The sequence below is a fragment of the Trachurus japonicus genome, chromosome 21, assembly GCF_045865225.1.
Source record: "Trachurus japonicus isolate A0001 chromosome 21, Traja_1.0".
Classification (NCBI taxonomy): Eukaryota; Metazoa; Chordata; class Actinopteri; order Carangiformes; family Carangidae; genus Trachurus; species Trachurus japonicus.
In genome coordinates, this window is record NC_140927.1 from 27675824 (window position 1) to 27700488 (window position 24665).

Genomic DNA, 24665 nt, shown 5'->3' on the forward strand with positions numbered 1-24665 from the left:
CAGAACCAGAACCAGCACTGGAAGCAGCTCGGTGGAAAAGCTAGTAGCTAGTAGCAAGCTAGTATGAAATGTTTAATGTTGCCTGGCAACAGCCTTGTCTCCCTTCCAGTTGCAGAACTATTTCTGTTAGCGGAGCCAAATAAATGATTAAATAAACAAACAAATCATAATCTCTTGTAGTTTATTACTGTTCTAAAATGCGCTCGTAGCACTGTTGTATAAAAGCAATATCACACTGAGGTCGTGCTGTTGTAGCCTATGTAAATCCGTAGAACATGTGACACGTTTAAAACTTAAACACCGGTGTGTAAGACCTAAACACCAGGTGTTTATCGATGGACAGAAGTGTTCTCTTCTTCAACACTGGTGTTTTTTTTTATGTTTCAGCCAAGACTTTTCTATTTTTTAACACCTTGAGAACGCCTCAAACCAACAAGTGTTCTGATTATAAACACATGTGTTATTGCACTGGTGAAAGTGAATGGGGACTGGCGTTTAGATTTCAACTTGATACGATGCACAATAACTAGGCTACATATCTGTATTTTTCTCCTGGTTCAATGTATAGCTCAACTTTGATGGTAAATCAATGGCAGAATTTTTTTTTTTTCTAAGTTTTGGCATTTTAGGGGTATTGAGGGGTGCTGAGTCCAAATCTGACAGAATAAAAAAACATGGCCTCAAAAATGAGAAATAAAATGTGTCTATGGTGATTAGCTATGTGAAATTTTGACCCAGTTTACCCTATTTATTTCTGCTAGCCTAAATGAATATCATTTGAGTAAGTGAGACAGGTTATGCAGCCTGACAGACACAGCGCAGGTCACGGGTCAAACTCATTCAGTAAAGTAGCTCGCCTGACAGACGTGACGCAGGGCACGTTTACGCGCGGTGACGTGAGCAGTCTGCCGTTGAGCCGTCAAAACGAAGAGGAGGAGCGGGGAGAAGAGGATGTCGAGTTGCTGGACAGCAGTTTGACGTTTGTTTGGAGACAGCTACTTCTCCTGAGGTTTGTTCACTAATTTTACAACTAAATTTACATGTCGTACTGTTTACTTTTCGCTTATTTTCTTCCATATCGTCTTTAATATGAACCCCAATGGCCGGCAACCGTAAGCTAACCAACGGCTAACTGCTAGTTAAGTGAGGGATAACCTGCTCATTCATTAGGCTACTAGGTTATTGTAATGCTGTTTATGGGTGAAATTAATAATTTAAGACAAATTGTGATTAAAAAGCGATCTTTTTGATATATAAATTGTCTCTGAAAGAAAAACTGCATGTAGCAGTTATAAACAGCTGTTGCTATGCGTCCATAGTAACGGCTGAGTGGCCCCTGGCAACAGTCTGTTATGCATAGCAACGGCCTGTTAAATAGAAATAACAGACCTTACAAAGTTTGTAGAATAGCTATTAAACTATCTTTATGTAAGTTGTCTTTTATGCTTGTAGATTAAATAGTAAAACGCTATTTTTGCTTTACAGACAGACGCACTGCAGGTCGCACGTACAGTCACGTGAGCAGAAGGAAGAGGAGCGGGGTGAAGAGGAAGACGTCTGTGTTGCTGGACAGCAGTTTGACGTGTGTTTGGAGGCAGCTACTTCCCCTGAGGTTTGTTCACTAATTTTACAACCAAACTTACAGGTCGTACTGTTTCCTGTTTGCTGCCGTCATGGCAAATATGACTGATGTTGAACTGAACTGACTGAGGGTTTTTTCATTTTCACCCAGGCAAACACCGTCCTGGATGCCACATTGTCCTCCTGGGGGTGTCCTACATGAGCCATCTCAACTATCCGAAGGTGTAGCCCACCTACTCCCAGCTTCCTCCAGCACCACATGATTGGGGACCCGTTCACTGGCCCGAAATCAGCCAAATACAGGTCATTATTTTCATACACAGCAACAGTTTACTGTTATACAAAATCCCACTGATGTATAGTATTATTACAATCTCTTTTTCATTTTTCTCCATTTCAGATTCTTTTCAAAGATTATGGCCTGAACGAGGACTTCTCAGATGACCTGTTCACTTGTTTTTTGTTCCTGTGTTTTGATCTTCTATGTACATGTAATGTATGAATGTGTTCTTCATATAGGCTAATATTATATTTTTATGTGTGTATATTATTTTATAAAATGTAACATAGAATAATAATAGTTAAAATAAAGACGTTTAAAGTACAATATTCTGTATTATTCCATTATTCCAGTGTTTCCCTATAGGTTTACAGCTTTTAAAGGGGGGTGGCAGCAGAGGAGGAAAAGGAGGACAAAGGAATCATGGTGTTCATATGTTTCCTTTCAGTCAATTTTTACAGTATAATCAATAGATCAATACAATATAATATAATTTTATAATATAAATAAAGTGTTTAAAACCTAAACACATTTTCCTGAATAAACATGTAAAAGTGGCGGCACGGTGGTGCAGTGGTTAGCACTGTCGCCTCACAGCAAGAGGGTTCTGGGTTCGAACCCGCCGGCCGGCTGGGGCCCTTCTGTGTGGAGTTTGCATGTTCTCCCCGTGCATGCGTGGGTTCTCTCCGGGTACTCCGGCTTCCTCCCACAGACCAAAGACATGCAGCTTAGGTTAATTGGTGACTCTAAATTGCCCATAGGTGTGAATGAGAGCGTGAATGGTTGTCTGTCTATATATGTTAGCCCTGCGATAGACTGGCGACCTGTCCAGGGTGTAGCTACCCCGCCTCTCGCCCAAAGTCAGCTGAGATAGGCTCCAGCTCACCCGTGACCCTAGTGCAGGATAAGCGGTATAGAAAATGAATGAATGAATGAATGAAAACATGTAAAAGTGTTTAAAAAGTGTTACCGTGAATAAACATGTTCTCGTGTTTATTATCTAAACACCGTGACGCGTTTGAAAAGTGTTACGGATAAGTGTTTAATAATGTGTTCAGATCTTAAACATTTGGTTTTACTGTGCTGTAACGTTATATCAGCACGGTGGGATTATCTGCGGCACTCGGCCTGCGGCCTCGTGCCTACGACCGAATCACAGCCGTGCTGATATACAGTACAACAGCACTCCTCACTAAAAACTACGCCAATGATATGAAATGGTAAACACTTCCTGTCCTCTAAGTGGGCGTGGTCATCCGTACCCCCATCTCGTGTTGGGAACACATGTATGGATTTATAAAAGTTTGTCAGTAGAGGAAAGTAAGCCATTTATATTTTCTTGTGATGACATAAAATATGTACACAGCTAACAGTCATATGTAGCAATACGAAAATAAGTTGCCTAGGAGATCTGTGCCAAATCGGGCGAGAGTGTATTGTGGAGACAGAGACAGGCTTATTTGAATCAAGGTAATCTTCTTCTGATTTGTCTGTATAAAATTAGCCAATTTTCGTCTCAGAATGTTCAGGTGAGATGTGGCTTGTAAGAAAAAGGGTCCAATATTTACTTCAGTGACAATGTGGCAAAATAATCAACTATAATCTGTCACTTCTCCCACCATCAGAGTCAATAGACTCAAGACCTGCAGCTCCTGCTGGTCTCCTATGGGGTCATGGTAAAAACCCAGGAAACAGACCCGTCATGAGGCGTCTTGTTTCTAAACAATCTTTTTATTATGCTGTCCCACAATTCCTTGCAGGAACAGCGTTTAAAGTGACACACCCATGATGAAAAATCTAAACAAAAACAGCAGCTGACGTGACGGAAAACTACTACTTTCTTCAGTTTTTTTTTTTAATTTTGTGAGAAAGAAATTAATTTCCTCTTCTTAGTATAAAACAGGTCAAACTTGCTGTTTCTAGGAGACTCTGTATCTACTTACAGTCTGCACCAGGCGCGGCGTTATGGGTGGGCCTAACGGGCCTGGGCCCACCCACTTGTACAACTGGCCCATCCAAAATGACAGGGTGAACATAACTTTAGTTAATCTAAGGTTTAATTATTTATTTATTTTTATTTCAGATAACTTTACCACAGGTTGTCTGTCATATCTGTTGTAAACCTTGTAATAACAGCTTGTTGAGTACAGTTAACGGTTTGAGTGTGGATTAATTGTTAACGTTTTGTTGTGTAATGTGAGTGGTGGTCATCGCGTCCTGATGAGTTGGGTTTTAATAACAGCTGATAACGTAACTGTGTAGATGGCGTGGATTGTAATGAGAAGGTGTTGCACATATTTTAAGACTTATCTGTGCAAACCATTGTGCAAAACCTGTTTGTTGTGCCTTTTTGCGTGATAAGATGATTTGCCGAATTCTTCTTCCATTCCTGCAGCCTTTTGTCTCAATGTTAACGATGGCAAAATGTCCAGATATTTTATTACTTTATGAAAATAAATGTCTGTGAGTTAAAAAAGAAGTGGGCTACACATTTCTGATTTGATTTGGCTTTTCGTGTATTTGGTTAAACACATATAAGTACCAGGAGAGAGAGAGGTCCGCTGGGTGAGCTGGATTAACTTTTAACGGGAGAGAGAGCGGCGCACCGCGCTGTCAAAGCTCGTCTCAGCCATAGGTCTCAGCAGCTGTGTGCTTTCAAGGCAATTTAGACACAAACGAGTCATTCAGGAATAATTTCCAACTCTATGTATGTTAGTGTTATTTTTTCCTAAATAGTGGCCCATCCAAAATTACTGTGGCCCGTCCAAAATTGAAATCCTGGCGCCGCGCCTGGTTTGCACTGACAACAGACAAAGAGGATTCAATTTGTCATTGTTTATCTGCAATGTGTTGTAAATAAAGTTGATTCAAAACATGCCAAATAGCCTATGTAGTCAGTTGCGTTTTCCAAACACTAGCTATATGAATTCTCCTTCTCTTCTCTCCTTTCTAAAACACAAGAATGAAACAAGAAAGTCAACATCACCTGTAGGCAGGTGGGGAAGTTGCAGTGGCTGATGGGTCAACAGGTGGAGCTGATGCATTTCATGCATGCATCTAAAGTTGGAGCTGGGAATGACATAAGAGTTGTGATTTGGTAACAAGTTTGTCATTGCTGATGAATTTAAATAAAGATTGAAAAAAAGACAAAAAGCAGCCATTTTGTTAGCTATTGTTGTTATTAGCATTGTTAGCTAACACCAGCCGAAAGCAACGTAACAACATGTCTACAGGTGAAAGTTGCACTATAGTGTCCGTATGACTGATTTATTGACACAAAAACAAAACTAAGTGGCTGATAAACAGTTTAATGTTCAATTTTTACTCACTGTCGATGCTCGGACCGGCCATCTTGGATTGTGAACTCAAGGTTTCTGAAGTTCCTCCGAGTTTATGATGTTGAAGCCGACTGGGAACTTGGAAAATCTTAATGGAAAAAAGAGACACCAGGTGGACAGGTGGCGTATGAAAATGTTGGTTTAAAGTTAGCTGCTAATGCAAATAATGTGGATTTATTTAGTCTAGCGGCGACCTAACTTTACTTCCAATGCACATAAAGAAAATACAAATTCAGAGCTCATGTGTTTTGGTCTCACATCTGTGTGTTTAGCTGCTAAATGCTGTGTTCAACAGCTGCTGAGACTCAGTGTTTCTGCTGTTTAGGAAGTGGACGGTGGCTTTTTGCAGCTATTTCTCTTGACAGAGCCGCCTGCTGTGGACAAAATGACTCCATGAGAGCCAGTGATGAACCAAAAGACACTGAAGCTGTGAAGCTTTGAGCCGGGGAGCCAAACAATTAGCTGCAACTCCCAGTAAAAGCTGAACTGCCGATTCAAAGCATCCAAAGTTACATTAAAAAGAAATAACATTAGATCTTAGTGGTCTTACGTCTTTTTCCCCCCGCGCTCTGACACTAACTACTAACTGCTCCTCTATTTCCATTTGTCCTGCGGATCAGCGGCTTGAGGATGCTGATGTTTGCTGCTGCTGGAGGAGACTCTGCTGGAGCCATTAGTCTTATCTCCATCATTGTGTGGCGCTGAATTATCACACAATGAAGAGACTCTCATTTTCATGCAGGTCATTAAAGGCCTCATGAAATGGAAAATGTACTTTCCCAGCTGAGCTTTATTCCTGTATCTCTGCTAATCCTGTTTGTTGTTGATTTATCTCTTGATATGGTCAAAAAGTTACATTTTACATCATAATCATTTATCTTTCATCCAATTATAATAATTTCATTAGTTATTATGGCTCCTCCTTCCAAACAATAACACAACTTCTGTGCTCGACATACGAGCTAGCACATCCCTTATGGTTGATTATGAACAAATAGAAAATGTGTGATACATTTGCAATTAATCACAATTAACAATGGATACTAATGCGATTAATCATGATTAACTCAACTTTAATTGATTGACAGCCCTGCTATAAACCGTAATGCACTTGTAGCTATGTATATGGTTTATTATGGTCCTGGTTGAAAAGCAGCACTGACACCTCTGTGCTTCTTATAGCGTCGGTCTGTAGGGTTGGTCTGTATCTACCTACACATCTGTTAACTGTGAAGCAGAGAGATGAGCCACCGCTGCACCTCCACGCCTGCAACAGCTGCAGATGAAAATCAGAACATGAAGAAAACCAACTCCCTCACACCAGTCTGTTAACACCCAGCTCCTATAGAAGAGATGGGCTTTACTTTTTGTCACCATAGCAACTTTTGAACATCTCTGTCTGTGTCTGCCTGCCAATATGAATGTGTGTGTGTCAGTGTGTGTGTGATGTGCAGGTACACAGATGTGTGTGTTGTGTATATTTGAAAACCTTGTGCAGAGCTGCAGATGTTACGACCCGACATGGACTCAACCAAACTTAGAGATTCGACCTTGGATCAATAAATATTAATACAAATTCTGCCAAAACCGCAATGAACAATTAATAACAACAACAGCAACAACACCACAACACAACACAACACAACAGGGATGCATGTGTAATATCTCCACTATGTTTTATGTAACACGTTTGACAGATGTTACACAACGCAGCAGCACAATGACTCGGAACAAACCCACGACTGGTTTGATTGTTCCAGCAGCTCAGGAACAATGATCCTTCAACAATGACGGGGGCGGGGGAGCATCCATCAGGGAGAGGCCCTGTATTGATCACTAGTAATGATGATGATCACTCCGTCTGCATAGCAGCAGCAGCAGCAGCAGCAGCAGCAGCAGCAGCTACTTGTAAAAAATACCGCCCTCTCAATTTTATTTTAGAAAATTTAATTCCCAGTGGTTTAGTCGCTCCTTATATTTCTAAAGGCCATTAAAGTGTTTATCGGTCCCTCATGTCCCACTTGGACTCTAATGGTGGATCAGACAGAAAGCAGAGAGCATATTTGTAACAACTCTCAGCCCTGCTTCAAAAATAATAATAATGATAATAATATTAAGAGCTGTGTGCTATTAGCAACAACTCTGCTGCTGCTGCCTGGAATCACATTGACGTGTCCAGTGCACATGAGGTTCTGGGTAATGGCATGTTGAGCTTGTTTACTGTAACCCAACATGTAAATTGGATTCACTGATGTCAACTCTGAGATTCATACAGTAAGAACACGTTTCCAAGCTCCTCCACACTGCAAAAACTCAAATATCTTACAAAGAATATTTGTCTTATTTCTAGTCAAAATGTCATTTCTATTCAAAACAAATCTCATTATACTTCAAATAAGAAACATCAGCAGCTTGTTTTTAGACAGTTTTTACTTCTTTCAAGCAGATTTTCACTTGAAATAGGTAGAAAAATCTGATAGTGGAGTTTTTCTTCCTTATTACAAGCACAAAAAACTTGCTTTCACTGGCAGATTTTTCTACTTATTCCAAGTGAAAATTAGTTTGAAACAAGTGAAAACTATCTAAAAACAAGAAATTTTTTTAGGTGATGAGTCTTATTTTAAGTGGAAAGTGATTATTTTAACTATAATGAGACATTTTGACAAGAAAAAGGACAAATATTCTTGGAAAGATTTTGAGTTTTTGCAGTGCAGGCCCAAGACACATGACAGTCTGATTTCGGCGGCGAGGGCAACGCTTCGCTTTACCCAGTCAATCAAAACGCAGCGATTCACTGACTCGACTGCGGCTTCATTACGACGACGGAGAGCGCATAAAGATTTATTGTCTTGCGAACGCTGGGCCAAATATAACCTGTGCGTGTGACCTCAAAGACAGGAGGCGAGGAGGAACTGCCAACGCTGCAGTGATTCACACGTTCCTCTGGAGGTTTTTAAAATAGTATCTTTTACGCAAACTGTGTAGATGTCTAGTAAATTTGTTTGGACAACGGGCAGCAAGACTATTCTGCACATTCATTTAATAAAGTAAAACATGGCCTTTAAAGGCAGAAACGTGTGACAGTTTATTTGCGTTTGTTATTTGGTGTTCAGTAGATACTCAGACGCTTCACATATAAAGAGTTCTTTCTTTAAAACACTCTTCTGAATAGATCTGCAGTAGAAAAGAAAATGAAAAAGAAAAAACATCGACTTTGAAGCTACAGATTGTTCAGGGTTGAGTCTGTGGGATGTTCAAAGTCTCTCTGCTCGTTTGGCTCCTGTGTTGGCAGAAGATGAAGCAGCGCTGTGTTTTTCGAGAGCTGCTTTTAAAAGGTCATTAGATCACTGGCCGGTCCCTGGTGTGCACTCAGAGGGCAGCGGGCCCTTCCACAGGCCGGCTACTGACTCTAATGGTTCAAGATACTGAATGTGGTAAACAAGGTGCTTGTGGCTGCTTTTACGACTGCTGGGGAACAAACAAAAAAAAGAGTGATGTCATTGTTGGGGGTCACGAAATGTTGTAGTCAGGAATCATTAGTTCCTTCAGTGGGGGTCAAGGAAGAAATGTAGTGGTTACATCTGTATGTGTGTTTAAGCTCAGCGAGTGCAGAGAAAATCTTCTGCAGCACTGACCTCGGTCTGTTTGAATTAGCTCCATCAGGAGTTACTGACCAGGTCTTAGAAGAGACATGAGCTGCTCAGGGGCCAAGAGACAACGAAGGCTCCAACAGGCCGATCCTTCACCACCCGACCAAGATTCACTGGTACAGTTTAGAATAATAGAAACAATGCAGCAGCAAACAGCTACAGGGCCACACGTTGAATAGTTTATACTGGGCTACAGCTCACTTGAACAACTGTACAAAGTCATAATAAACATTGGTGACAGGAGCTACGTTTTACGATGCAGCGGTGAAGATGGACACTGTGAAAACCTTCTGTTGGCCTTCATAGTCAATGGTGGTGGTCAATCCTTTGCCAGGATTGCCAGTGCATGTTCTGTTCGGTTCCCCCTCCTTTTTGGTTAATTACAATGTGTGATGTTGAAATTTTGACATGTGGATGTTGGTTTGGTCACGTGACTCTCTTCAAAACTACATCCAGCACAGGAGTACAAAATGAAAACAAGTTATGTCAGATAAGATTCAGACATCAAAGCTGAACCACAAACAAGAAGGATTTTCGTTTTGCGTCACTAGAAATGGTAGATATGGCTCCTGTTGCAATTTGCAACCTTTACAAGTAACTTTTCCCACAAACCTGAGGGTTTGACGCCCTCGGTTTGAACAGTTGTACCATCAGCTGTTGACCTGAGCTGAAATCAAATACTTCAATTCCTTCCTTGGACATGTTTCTTGCACGTCATTCCGCATGTCTTTGTCAATCTGCTAATTCAGGGATATACAGGGATTTCTTTTACCCTTCTCTCATTGAATGTAACTATGGTGAAGTGGTTAGATCAACCTCGGTCAAACATTTGTATGGTGATCACTGCTTGCACTATTTGCTAATTCTGCAACAGCATTCAGCTGCTTTCAGCATTCACACGCATTTCCATCAGGAAATGCTACTTTATCTAGTATTCTTACTACTTTCTGCCTTTTTACCGTCTCCTTCTAGTCCTTCATACTTTGTGCTATTTCAACAATTCATACATCAAATCGTGCAGCTTTTTCTGGACATTATCGGAATTACTTTTCTCTTTTCAAATATTCATACTTTTTGCAATATTCAACTATTTCTGATTTTTTTCCCCCATTGGAACAGTCAGGGGTGCAACTACCTACTTTCTGGGGGGTATGCAGACATATCACAGGCACAACATTTTTGTGATTTTAACATGTGAGTGAAGCATTCTGGTGTACTCTGAGAGGGGGGGGGGGGGGGGGGGGGGTTCTACTATGGTAAATGGTAATGGTAAATGGTCTTGTATTTATATAGCGCTTTACTATACCTGAACGATACCCAAAGCGCTTTACAGTACATCACATTCACCCATTCACACACACATTCACACACTGATGGCGGAAGCTGCCATCAAGGCGCGAACCACGACCCATCAGGAGCAAGGTGGGTAAGGTGTCTTGCCCAAGGACACTACGGCAGCAACCTGGACAGAGCGGGATTCGAACCGCCAACCCTCTGATCATTGGACGACCCGCTCTACTATTGCCCCTGCGTAGAGCCGGCCCTGCTGGGCGCCTTTAACACTGAATTTAATCTTACACATGATCTTATAGGCTACAGTGGCTCCTTTAAATTAAATAATATTTAAATGATTTTTTAAATAGCCAATCAGACTTAGGTTATATTAAAGCTGGGCAGCTTTCTCTGCTCACAGTCCAGACCACAGCCTCTGAACCTCTAATACAAGAATACCCTCAAAAAATACACAATTTAAAATAGGTTTTGTTTGTGAGTGTAGGGCCAGCAACATGATATTTTGAAAATAAAGCAATGACAGGAGCCACTGTTAAACCTGTAGGCTAACTCTAAAAACCTACCTACACTCACGTCTCTGCTGAAGTCGGTGTGGTTTTGGAAACAGCGTGACGTTGCTGTTAAACTACGCTCATTAGAAACATCACGACAGTCCAGGATCCGTTTAACAACGTGATCCTGTTGCAGTTTATTCATGTTGTTGACCAGAGACCGGACACTGAAGAGGAAGAAGAGGAATATTGCTGCTGGGCATCCCATAGCAACATGACCAAAATGAAGCCAACTTCAGCGGAGACGGGCGAGGAGTTTAGCGCTTAACCCTCCTTTCTTTCCCCGCATGAGAGCGCTCTGGGCCGGCGGAGCATCCGACGTGAGACTCTGATACAACCTCAGCAGTCGCAAGTTGATCCCCCCCCCCCTCCCCCTCGCCTATCCTGACACACACACACACACACACACACACACACACACACACACACACACACACACACACACAGGTAACCTAATGTGGTTACAGCTCCTCCATATCAGTGCTTATAGAAAGATGATCATATGTCTGATCAGTTCTGTCTTGACCTTAAGATCGTGGGTTTGATTCCCATGTTGACAGAGATGGCAAAACCGGCAGTAGCCCCGTGGCCCATTCAAAATTTCCCCAGAGGAAATTTTCTAGTTTTCATTATTGGTGCCCAACGGGGATACGTTGGATCACAAAGGGTCAATCCTGTTGGATCCTTCATAACCCAGGAAGAGGGGTTCTGCTTTTGAAGGAGCCATTGAAATGGCCAAAAAACCTGGTCGTCCTACTGTTCAGTCTTCAAATGCTGCCTCTGAGGCCTTTTGATGTAGAACTGTATTTCCTACTGTTTCATTTTCAGTTGCATTCTCAATTTCATTTCCCGACTATAATAAGCACGACGGGTCGGGTCGGTTTTGGCCGACTAATTAAGTTAATTGGGCTGAGTCGGGCTCGGACAGCAGAGGGAGGAAGGGAGAGAGAGAACAGAAAACAGAATAGTTTTTATCTGTTAAGATTATTTAATTCATTATTCAGTGTTATGTTGTTGAAGTTTGGTTATTAGTTTTTAATAAAGTGTTAAAGTTGAAGTATTGTCTGCTGTGTGTGTAAGAGGGATGGTAGTAGGGCTATAATAATTAAACAAGAAGAATATGTAAATTATAAAAATAAAGAATGCTGAATTCTGTTCTGACTAAAAAAATAATACTTAAACAAGATATGCTGAGCTGTGCAAAGCCTGCCTGGTAATATTATTGTGGGACATGATTGATTGGTTGACTTTAAGTGATTCAAGATACTGTATTTGAGCCAGGGAAGCCAGACTGTGTTGTGTGTGCTTGTCTGAGCTGGTTTCGGGCTTCGAGTTCCTCGGGTCGTTTCGGTTTGGGGTTGAAATTTTGAACTCTAATCTCACCTCCAAACAGTAGGAGGCTCTGGTGCAGCCGTTGGGGTTTGATCCCTCACTGGCTTCCCTCCCTACAAACATCAGGGTAAACGTGTGATTGGAGTCACTGCTGGTTGAAAAGAAACATTTTTTTTAAACATCTTAATAAAAATTCAAGACTTTGTTTGAAGTTGCTGAAGTGAAGCCATTTTCACACGGAGGATTAACAATATATTCACTTTTATTATTAAATTATACATCTATACAATAGATCCTTAATAAAACTGCAGCTATACAAATCATTAGAAGAAGTACCCACGTGATATTACCCATTGCAATATAACCTAAACACTCTGAGAGGTAATGTATTCATTCTCTGATACTGGAGATCTGCAGACTATCACATCTTGAGACGTACTTAGATTACAAGGACATGCACAGATAAGGTCCAGAAGCTCGAGACCCTATCTCTCGACCCGCCCGCTTCCCCTGTCACTTTCAGTCATGTAATCTTTAACCTTGGCGGCGGCGGCGGGGGCTCCAGGAAGGAAGGGTGATATTGTTTGTCAGTCCTCACATCCGTCCGTTCATCAGCGCATTGGTCCAAAACAAAACAATCAATAAAATTAAAAAGGTAGTAAAAAAAAAAATTAACAAAAAATGGAATCACAGTCAAATATCTAAACAATTTCTTTCCCTTAAAGTTTTACAAAGACAATTCAGAGGAATCAGAATAATGAGCTGTCTGACACTTTGATTAAAAAAAACTAAACTAAACACAAAAATGCCGCTCTCCTCTCATTTTGAAATACAGCCTTTATTTATCATCTTTTTAAGGGGGAGAGGCTCAGTATTTAGCGCGTTAAGCTCTTACACTGTTGACGAAGACGGCTAATAACCTGAGAGCAGCTGAAGCCGGTGGATAACGAGCTAACACTGTTAATGTAGCGATGAGCTAAGCCACATGTAGGTGTGTCACCGCTCCTCTGGCGCCACCAACAGGTCAAATCTCATATTTTCAATAGTGAGAATTATATATATATATAAAAAGAACTTCTTTGTTGTCATTCAGCAATAATATTAATTTAGTTTTGGTCGTGTTATGTGCTCTCCGGACCACTAGGTGGCTCTAGACTTCCTTCCTTGTTTAACCAGCGTCTATTAACAGTTCCTCTGCTTGAAATACATAGAAAACACCACCGCACCCCAAACAGTGACTATAGAAACTAATGATGTCAGTTCATTGACTTAAAAAACCCCCACGGTGCCGTGAAACCTTCGCACCTTTGGAGTCTGGTGACCCGCTGGGTAACGACACACACATCACAGCCTCACACTGTGGAAATGAAACACCTCCCTACCTCTTCCTGTCTGCTTGGCTTTCACCGGCGATTGCGTTAAAAGAAATAACAACAACATAACGATGGGAGTCAGAGTCGGTTGTGATGTGACATTTTAACCTCCCCCGCACCCCACCCCGATGGTTTTCTCTCCAGCTTTACAGATGTACAAACCCTGAACAACTGCCTGCAGAGTCACAAAGGCCGTTTGGTTCACACACCTCTTATTGGACATATCAGTGTAAATTACAGTTTTATTTTAATACTAGGATCCTCTTTGCTAATTTCTTATGTCTGCTACTCTCTTGGTACAGATTTTTATGTACTGGTAAAAAGAATACACAATGAATTAGCACAAGTAAATCAATATAAAAAAATCCATGGTTTCATAGGTCATTTGCTAGATATTGCCTAGAACTAAACACACGTGGGCTAATAAACGACGGTGCACAGCGCTGCACTCTGCTCCCTGGTTTACATCCAGGAAACAACGGGTCGGGGGCTGATGGACTCGTGAAGGTCGGTCCGTCTCCGTCTCCATCTGCGGCGCTGCAGCTCAGTGGGAAACAGCTCGGTGTGTGAGAATCGTTATTGGTGGTCAAACTGGCAGATGTTACGCATGACTGGGAAATTCCCATTTCCTTTTTATTTCGTGTGGTGTGTGAGTGTGTGTGTGTGTGTGTGTGTGTGTGTGTGTGTGTGTGTGTGTGTGTGTGTGTGTGGGCTGCACAGCTGAATGACAATAAGCTCCTCTTCTCTATGTAAATGCAACTGCCTCTGCAAAACCACATGAATAACTGCAAAAATGTTAAAATAAAAACTCTATGCAAATTAGGCACTCATACAGTATAGGCAGTATTGTCCCCATTTCTTCTTCCTCCATCATCATCCTCTTCTTCTTCTTCTTCTTCTTCTACAACATTCACCACCACTGCAAAAACAAAGACGGCAGCGAAACGCGCGCATATCTTACAGGCCTGGCCTACATTTCCTGACTTGCGAGTACAATTTAGAGAGTCCCCACTGAGGCGTGGAGAGATTCAGCATTTGAGGGTTTGAAATCTTTATTTTTTATTTTTTTCTTCGTTACGTTGTGCGCGTTCAGGATGGAGGGCAGCTCCGCTCGTTCTTTCAGCGTCCCCTCCCTCCCTCCCTCCCTCCCTCCCTCCCTCCGTCCTCCATCTTTTGCCAGCAACATTCATCTTTTTGCTTTACACGTTTTTGGGACAACAGAAACCACAGCGGCTCGATTCGCACAGTTTCACCAACATCAAATACACTAACAGCTGTAAAGGTTCAGCCACTTGCTTGTACTTGAGCATTAAGAAGAGAGTCAGTGGACTTTTTTTTTTGCGAGTGCCCCCGGGGGGACGGTCCAGGGCACGGAGATGTTTTTGTTGTTCCGGATGCTGCGGCAGCGAGTCGTCCACATGTGAATCCTTCACCACACAGAGGTAAATGTTTGGACCGAGGGCCACGGGGAGCCGGCCGGAGTCAGATGTAGTACTCCTTCATGTTGTCCCTGACTGAGTTGTGGAGGTGCAGCTCTGTCCTGTAGTCTGTGTACATGCTCTGTCTGTGCTCGTCTTTGATGCTGCTGCCGCTGCCGCCGCTCCCGCCCCCGCCGCCGCCGCCGCCGCCGCTCGCCTGGGCCTGACGCTGCTGGTAGAGGAGGCGGCTCATCACGGCCAGAGCGCACACGGCGATGAAGACCACGGCCGTCACCACACCTGGAAACACAGCAGGGAGCAGTCAGCCGAACTATAAGGTTAAAAACAGGGTATCCGCAGGGTCTTGAAAAGTATTAAAAGGTGATAAATCAATTTTGGGAAAATTAAGACCCTTAAAAAGTATTAAAAAGTCTTTTCACGACTTTATAAAGTCTTCAATTTTGAAGGAATCCGAGTAGGGAAATGGCACTCGGATGCCGCCCAAGTCAAGTGAGTACTCGGATATCGGCTGCAGCTCTACTAGAAACAAAATCAAACGAGTTGTAGTTTTTGTTTTTGGGAGTTGAGCAATATTTCTTTTTTGATAAACTTTTCCTTTGATGTATTATCCCAGCCTGTTTTGAATTCTGTTGTAAGTGGTCTACAGTCGTAATCACAAACTAAAACTGTTCAGTTAAAAGTGTCATTGATTTAATGGTTACAGCTTGAAGTGGCGGTGAGGTGTTAAAAAATACTGATAATGTCTTGAAAAAGTCTTAAAAAGGTATTTAAATTAACTTCAAGATTCCTGTATAAACCCTGAAAAACTAAAAGGTGGCAAGTCTACAACTGAAAATGGACGCTTTTTTTATTTTTATTTTTTTTACTTTTTTTTCTCAAGACAAACAACATAACGGACATACAGCAATGGATACACAAGATGTGCGTGTGTCGTTCGAGTGCAGTGTAGTGTGGTGGTGTAATAGTGCAAAGATAAGGAAAGAAATTAAAGGATCACGACGCTGACTTTGGTCACAATAACAAACACGATATAAAGGGTAGTAGGGATAACAGTTGTGATAGCAAACATATAGCAAACATAACTCATAATAGTACTAATGACAGCATTAATTCTGAAGGTAAGAAGGAAGAAATAGGGACAGCCGGGATAAAGGATGAAAGAATGAAAGAGGGGAAGAGGAAGCGGAGGATGGATGCTTAAGTGGAATTGGACATGAGTGAATAAATAAGAATAGACAGATAAATTGATTAATTAATAAAATGAATGAAAGAAGCTGTGCGAATGGGAGGAAAAAAATAAAAAGGACACTTTTGAACAAAGGTGGAACTGTAATATTCTCTGTTTGGAGGACTAATGGAGGAATATGGGTTATTATAAGACTGGTGTGTATCTCTAAGATTGATATTGTACTGCTGTTACTCCCTTTGCCGCAAATATCTATTCTCCGTGCGATTTCTCTTTATGGTATTTCTATTGCATTTTATTTACTAGTATTTCAATCCATAGGGTCCTATGTCAGTGAATGTTTTGTTTTGTGGAAAAATAAAAAGTTAAAAAAAAAAAAAAACTACAAGGTGACGCTTAGATACTACGTTATCAGTGTTCAGTGGTTAATTAGTCATAGACATACTTTGACAAACACTTTGTAGGGGTATCTTGTTTCCTCTGGTGCCATCACCAGGTCAAATTTAATATTTTCAATAATAAAAATAGAAATAAAACAGTGTTGATTTCATTAATCCATCAATTAATTTTGTTTTTGGTATTTAACACTTTATGAGGAGTATAATACAACTTTTTTTAAACCTGCCATAAGGAATCTGGAGGTAATCTTTGACAGATCTTTGAATTTTGATAAGCAGATTGACTCCAGCTAAGACTTTTAACCAACGTTAAGCCTTTCCCGAACAGGCCGGACCTGGAAATGGCAATCCATGCTTTTACCAGCTCAAGATTGGACGACTGAAACGCTCTGTCAAACAACCCTCTCTCTCTCCCGCCTCCACTTGGTTCAGAACGCCGCCACACGCCTTTTAACTGGATCTTCACGGTACGACCACATCACTCCCGTCCTCCACTGGCTTCCAGTTCAGTTCAGACTGTTTTTAAGCTTTTAACGTGTGTTTTTAAAGCTGTCAAGTCCCTCAACACCCCAGAGCTCTTCTCTTGTCGGCCCAACTGCTTTTAGAAGTCCTTATGATTTGCCGTAAACAACGGGGCGATAAGACTTTGGCTCTGGCCGCCCATAAAGCACTGGAACACTTTACCACCAGAGTTGCAAGCCATCAATGACCTGCCGCTTTTTAAGTCCAATCTTAAAACCTTGAGTGATTCTGTGACTTCTCTCTTCTTTTAATGTTTTAATGTCCCTTTGATTGTCTTGTTCTTGTTGTGTTCTTAAGTTGTAATTTTGTTCATCATTTTCGACACTGTTAAGTCCTAAATACACTTTGATTTGATTGGATTGGATTGGATTGTGTTTGCTCAGTAAGACTGTTACAATAATTACACATTTCCAAGCTTCAGTTAAAGAGGAACTATGTAAGCCTGGTCGCTTTTCCGCTGCTTTGCTAACCCTCCTCTCGGCCATGTGCATTTGTTTACAACGAAGCTGGCGCGAAAGCAATCAATAGAGCTGTAGAAAACGTTATATATCATATACGATGTTACGACTTGTATATTTTTGTAGTCTTAGCCTCCACTCTCCCTGTAACAAGTTAAGCCATTTATTAAACCATCACAATTACTCCAAAGCTGTTTAATTAAGGTAAAAATATAGCATAGTTAAGCTACAAATCCTGCATAGTTCCTCTTTAAGTATTAATTCATAATTTATAAATCGTTCTTTTGACATTGTTCATCTAAATACAGTAGTTTCTTAAAACTGACACCTTATTAATCTGATGAAAACACTGACATCTCCTTCATATCTGGTTTGTAATTAATATCATACTTGATTGATGAAAGCTGACAGATATTATAGATCAATTAACAGTGTGTAGTTATAAAGTGTTGAACTGAACTGGCTCTTGTTCCTTTCACACATTCATGTTGTTATTTACTGTATTAACATGTTTTGTTGTTAATATCTTTAAATGCTGCTGTTGCTGCCTCGTGCCGTTTGTTTGTTGTTTGACTCGTGTCAGTGAATTTCAGTGTTTTTAAATATCAAATGTCTTTTTGTTTCATTGAAACAGGAACTAATCATTGGGAACTCTGCTTTGATCCTCGTTGGAGGCTGTTGGACTGAGTGTAATGTTCTGATCATCTCATTAACATCCTGCTTATACAATATTCATGCATTACCTCGTTTTTTTGGACAGCACCAACACACTGGTGCACTGTGTATATCACAACAACATGTCTCTCTCTCTCTCTCACACACACACACACACACACACACTTCCCTCAAAATGTGTGTGTGTGCGTGAGAGAAAGAGAGACACACATTTTGAGGGAAGTGTGTGTGTGTGTGTGGAGATAAAATCCAGATTTTGTTTGCAGCACAAACACAGAAAAGAAGGAGTTTTTCTTTTTTTTATTGAGCTGCTACTGATACGTTTAAAAACGCCTTGATCTACTTCTTAATCCTAAAGGACCAGTCTGGAGTCTCTGCTGGTTGCCTGGAAACTGGACCAAAGAAATGCTCCTGCACATGACCCCTCCTCCCTCCTCCCTCCTCCCTCCATCCCTCCATCCCTCCATCCCTCCCTCTGCCCCCCGGGGAGGCAGGAAATTGTTGTTTTCACACTTTGTTTTTTTTTTTCTGTAATCAAAGAAACAAACTATATAACATGTTAATTAGGGAGTTTTAAAGCTGCAACCTCTGCGCTAACGCGAAGCTAACCATCACATGGCTGCGGCCTTTTATTTACCTCAGTGATGTGTCAGTTATCCACATGAGAGACCGTCAGTTACACAGAGCTACAGACGCTCAGTGTTTAGGCTGCACATTGTGAACAAATACACTCCATACTGTGTAATAATTAACACCTTACCATACTTTCATATTCCAGTAACTGCATAGTTTATATTTGTGATATACCATATAGTTTGGGGTTTTACTGTTTTGGATGCTACTGTTCTAATGTTTTTATTGTTTAATGGTTACAGCTGCTGCCATATTACGTTTTATTTTATTGAAATCACTTTGTAACACTGTTTTGAAGAGTGCTTTGCAAATTAAGTTATTATTATTATTATGACATTCTCTACGTATATAGAATTGATGCATGTTTATCTTGTATACTATGCAATTTTTTATAGCTTTTTATACTATAACATTTCATATGACATCTCATACATATCTACTATTGCCTTAATAGAACATATTATATCTGACTGTATTAAATACTATGACATACTACGGTACATGAACTTCTTATCTTTTTTACCTCATCATACTGTGACATTTCTTATGCCAAAATATACTATGACAGTTTTTTATGACTTATATGATACTATGAATTCTTTATAACTTGCTGTACTTTTATTTTTCTGATATTCCATATGTAGATAGAATATATGTATTATATCATGATACTACTGTACTGTATTAAAAACAATTTATTACATATTTATGACTTACTCTATGAAACTTTTATATCTCATCATATAATGACATATTTATGACATACTACTATGAGTTTAATGACTTTGGATATTAAATTTTTATACTATTATGATGACACACTGTATTTATTATACTATGACATATTTATGACTCTTCTTATGAAATGTTTCAACTTCATCACACGGTGACATTTTATACTTTATTACACCGTTATATTTTTATGACATACTACAGTGTGACATTTTTATGACCTGTTATTCTGTGACTTATTTCATTGTGACATTTTTATGACATACTGTATTAACTATGACATATTTATGACTTACCATATGATATTTTAATACCTTATCATTCTGTGATATATTTTTTAAACATCTTATTTGATGATGACATCTTTATGATTTACTGTACTGTGATATTTTTGATAAACGTGTGTTGATCAGTATAATTTGGACCAAAGTGGGTTTTGCACAGGCTCTTAAGTGTCAAATTGATCCTTTAAGTGACTTTCTTGCAAAACAAACGCTCCCTGTACAGAAACCTTTAACATTTCCATCATCGACTTGAATATAATTGACAAACCAAACTGCCTCGGTGCCAATGAAATGATGAAAATGAGCCTGAGACTGAGAACAGAGAGAGCGAGAGCGAGAGCGAGAGATGAGAGTGAGGACGGAGGCAAATGTAGAGAATGACAAATAACAAACAGCTGGGACTCATTTTCAATTAACCAAAGAAAAATAAAGCAGCACAGAGGAGAGAAAAACAGACCTGCGATCACTGCCAAATCCTTCTGGGTGCCATTGCCACGCGGCTCTTTATCTTTATTGGCTGTTACTGCTTGATCTGGAAGAGCAGAGAAGAGAAAGAGTGAATTCATTAATGTCCCTATTATACAGGAGACGCGAGTGGTGGCGTTAAGATCTCGGGGTTGTGTGTGTGTGTGTGTGGTTTCCCCCTTTATCGCGGAGGTGTAATTCAATGCACTTCACCGCTCGGCTGTGGAATTACGCAGAATTATATTACATGATAAGCAAGATGAAAGTTTAGGAGCGGTTTGCACCAACATGTCCGCCTCTTCTCCTCCACCTCCTTCCTGATCAGCTAAAGTGACTTTTAAATGTCATCACCATCGTCTCATCTCAATATCGCCGATTTAAGTTTTCATCCCTGACGCGGACGCCCGGTCATTAGAGCCTGACCTGCGTTAGACCTCGCTGGGTGGGGAAGGGGCTGGAGGAGGCGGGTTGTGGCTGATGTGTGCTGACCCGTTTAACCCCTGTCAAAGTGTCAGACTGAGTGGCGGCAGGAGAGTGAATGAGTCTCGAGGCGTGCGGCCGGCGGATGCATGTTGCGGCTCCGCATGACGAGCCGCCGCTCCGTGTAGCTGCCAAAGCGATGATGGACAGAATTTCCATTACTCTGTGGATGAGAGAGACTCGGCTCCACCTGCTGCCTCGCCAGACGGGACCATTAGGACGGCATCTGAACATAATCACTCTCTATCTCTCCTCTCTTGGTTTCTTAATGTATATATGTATAAGCTGAGAGAAGATGGCAGAGGATGGATGTAAACAAAAACCAGCAGCACAAACTCCGCTGTCGCTTTCCATCTCGAAAAATGTTATGTTTTATTTCTCACCAGCGGTTGCCGCACCTGATTTAAAAGGCTTTAATTATGACTGTGCAGAGACATTTGTGTTGTTGCTATTGGACCGGTGACAGCGCCATTTATAAAAATAGAGAGGCATCTGCTGTGTCAGACAGATGACTGAAAACACAGCTGACGTGTGTCTGGTTGAGTCACACTCCCATTTGCTCGAAGTCTGTGGTTAAATAAGTCGGATTTCAGGAGTCAAATGGTTAAACAGGAAGCAAGTCGGTTGTTGTGCTTTGAGGTTTTTACTTCCCTTTGAGGCTCAACTTTGAGGTTTGACATGAACATGGAGACACATGAATAAATGTGTTACACACGTACAGTGAAATAAGAAGATATGTTTGTGGTTTTCAGAGTCAAAAGCCATCTCAGTGTGGCTTCTCTCTGGAGCACAGGTTGGTGCCAGCCAATCAGAAGAGAGGAGGCTCTGAGCATCTCCTCTGATTGGCTGACTGTTTTCTGATTAATTAAAAATGAGCAGATTTCTGGTAAAAACACCCAGAGAAACCAAATCCTGCAACTGTTGGATGGTGGCTGTGGTACAGGTGGTGGGCGGGGCTTGGTGACTACTTTGTTGTGACATCATAAAGTTACAGGAAGTCCTGACGGCTCAGTTTCTTAATTTTAGAGCTATGTATATCACCTTTTTACTCTTTCTTTGTGTATTGAATGACATGTTATTTATTTAATGTGTATTATCGTGTGATTTTATGTGGTTTTATGTGGTGAAACCAAAGACAAATTTCCACATTGTAGACAATAAAGGAAAGATTAAAATTAATACAGGCTGCGTCCAAGATGGATCTGACCATCAGAACCCAATTCTAGTAAAATGTTTTTTCTGTAGGATCAGGCAAAAACTTTGTGAGAAATAAAAAAAAAAAAACTAAGCAATAACCAGTTTTGTTGCTTTACATTGTGTCAATCAATATCAACACTCTTGGTGGGGGTTGAGTTCTATCGGTGTCTTGGGTCAACATCTGTTCTTCCTTAACCTTAACGTGCAGCGTCATCTTTACACCTCTAAAAGTTGTGGCGTCACTACAGGAAACAGAGCTGTAATCTGTGCAAACCTGAATGACAGACACACACTGGCCCAACGATGCATCTGGCACAGAGAGGCTCAGAGAATCAATGAGCTGCCCACATCTCTACAAGGAAATAAGATTTTGCCCGTTTTAAATATAAAAAAAACATCAATCAATATGTGGTTGATATTGCGGCAGCCCGCCACAAATAAATCAATGTATGGGAAACACTGATAGCTGCAAGCTACCTGTGTTTGGTGTGCAGCAAAACACACACAAACCTACTGTTTCCTGTGTTAAAGTCTGGCTATATATTACATCTGATAAGTGCAACAGGTGTCAGTGAACACAACACGACACACTGCAGAGGGAACGGAGGGAAGGAGTGGAGGAAGATGAAGTGAAAACAAAGAGCCGACAGCCGAGCAGCAGAGTCGAGCACTTTAACTTTAGTACAGGCCAAAAGACAGAGAAATTAATTAGAGCTGCAACTATCTTCTTTTTTTTTTTTATTGGAGAGGCGGAGTGGAGCTGGAACGTCTGGGCTCGGGTCCAAGAGTTAGAAAAACCTCATTGGAAATCCCGCTGACATTCATAACTATGCTAATAAGTAAAACTCCAGCGTTGGAACGGAGCCTTTATCAACAGTTCACCGTGTGATTCACTTCATGTGTTTGCAAAAGTACTGAAGTTGTTTGAAGGATGAACTAATGTTGTTGTTTATTCAGTATTTAGCAGCCTTTAATGAACACCGTTTCCCATAAGGCCTCGGCCTCTGGGTCAAAAACCACGGCTCGACCCGAAGAGGTGAGTCGGCGAGGGAGCGCAGGGGTCGTTCAGACGAGAGGGGAGAACGATGAGGAAGTTTAAAGAATGGAGGAGAGCCGTGGTGGATTTTATGGAGATACGTGGAGAATTTCTCCACCGTTGGAAACCGAATCTACTCGACTCTACTCATTTTTGGTACCAGATACTAACACAGTCGGTGCTGCATTGCTGTTATGGTGTGATACAATATATTCAACATGCCACACTCTTAAAAAATTGAGGATATCGATGCATTAAAACATCTGCACCTCCTCATTTGACCAACCAGGTTTAATTTAATCTTAGATTATCTGATCAGAGTTTATTAAAACTAGGTTTGAATTAGTTAATTCAGGTTTAAGCCAAGATCTGTTGCACCATTTCAAATTCAACTCAATGTTTAGGGCTTTTAATCCGACTCGACTGGCACTGTTGATTTTTACGAGTCAGATGTTGCATCCTATTGCATCTATACCATCTTCAGTACTTGTATAGTGTTTTTGCATATAGTATCTGGTTATTTTCAAGTGTAATACTACACAACTGTGCTTACCTTTGATATTTACATTTTTTACTGTTTTTACTGTGACTGTCTTGTCACTGTTGATGAATGTACGGGATAATTAAGGGATAATAAAGTTTACTTGACTCGACTAATCACGTTTTCAATTGTGTAAGTGTTCATATGAAAATAAAGAATCAAATCAAATCAAATTAATACAAAAGTAAATCTGTTGCTGTTAGGACCCTCTTATGTATTAAGGAGTGGTGGAGGGGCGGCCAGTAAATGTTTACAGCTGCTTTTCCTTTTTTGTAACAAATTGCTGCTGATTGATCAGAGAACATGGAGCCAAAACCACAGGAACACATGAACATGACAGTTTAGAGATTATGAAGATATAAGAATACAAAGAAAAGCAGAAAATCCACACGATTGATTACCTGGAGTTGGAAAATCAAATGGATGTCTATTAACAGGACTGCAAAGATAAACAACACTTCAGTTCTGAGGATCTAGACTTAACTAAACCAGTGTTTGTTTAGCATGAAGCTCAACTTGGAAATGACTTCATAGCAGTGTGTGTGTGTGTGTGTGTGTGTGTGTGTGTGTGTGTGTGTGTGTGTGTGTGTGTGTGTGTGTGCGCGTTACCTTGTAGAGTGTGTGAAGTGGACTCGGCCAGAGCTCCACAGTTGGACTGGACCAGCGGACCACGGATGGTGACCAATGAGCTTCCTCGGTTGGTCAGCGCTGCCTTGAGCGGCGCCACGTGGTTGAACTGGACCGAGGAGAGGCAGCCGATGAAACCTTTAGAAGCTGCTTGCATCACTTCCTCGTTGAGGTTCTCTCTCCCTGCAGCCGGGTGAAAGAAAAAAGAAAAATATATGTTGATACTGATCCGGTGAGAGAATGGAGACAGGAAGTGAAGCCGGGGCGTGGGGGGGGGGGGCGGGGGGGGGGCAATTATGGGGATGATGTTGAGTTTTTCAGCGTCATGGAGCACTTACTGGTGACTTTGCCCAATGTCAAGGATCTGATTAAGATCAACTCTGCATCAGATGACAGCGTGTACTTTCTGTGGATGTCCTGGTCGATCTGGTTGAGTGGAAAGAAATCAAATAACAAGACGATTACAAGAAATCTGAACCGAGGCAACACCAGCAGCAGCAGCAGCAGCAGCAGCAGCTACAGCAGCTACAGCAGCAGCTACAGCAGCAGCAGCAGCTACAACAGCTACAGCAGCTACAGCTACAGCAGCAGCTA

The 24665-nt window shown here is 41.1% G+C and overlaps 1 protein-coding gene across 1 annotated transcript in view; it reads right to left on the reverse strand.

Moving 5' to 3' along the window:
• Window positions 1-14299: 14299 nt before the first annotated feature.
• Window positions 14300-24665, reverse strand: part of cntnap5a (contactin associated protein family member 5a) — a 126530-nt gene continuing 116164 nt past the window's right edge. The window contains exons 21-24 of the mRNA XM_085764943.1: window positions 24410-24497; window positions 24054-24254; window positions 20183-20257; window positions 14300-15116 (exon numbers count right to left, since the gene is read on the reverse strand). Coding sequence (XP_085621069.1) covers window positions 14881-15116; window positions 20183-20257; window positions 24054-24254; window positions 24410-24497 — 600 coding nt within the window. The 3' untranslated portion in view covers window positions 14300-14880. The remainder of the gene's footprint in view (window positions 15117-20182; window positions 20258-24053; window positions 24255-24409; window positions 24498-24665) is intronic.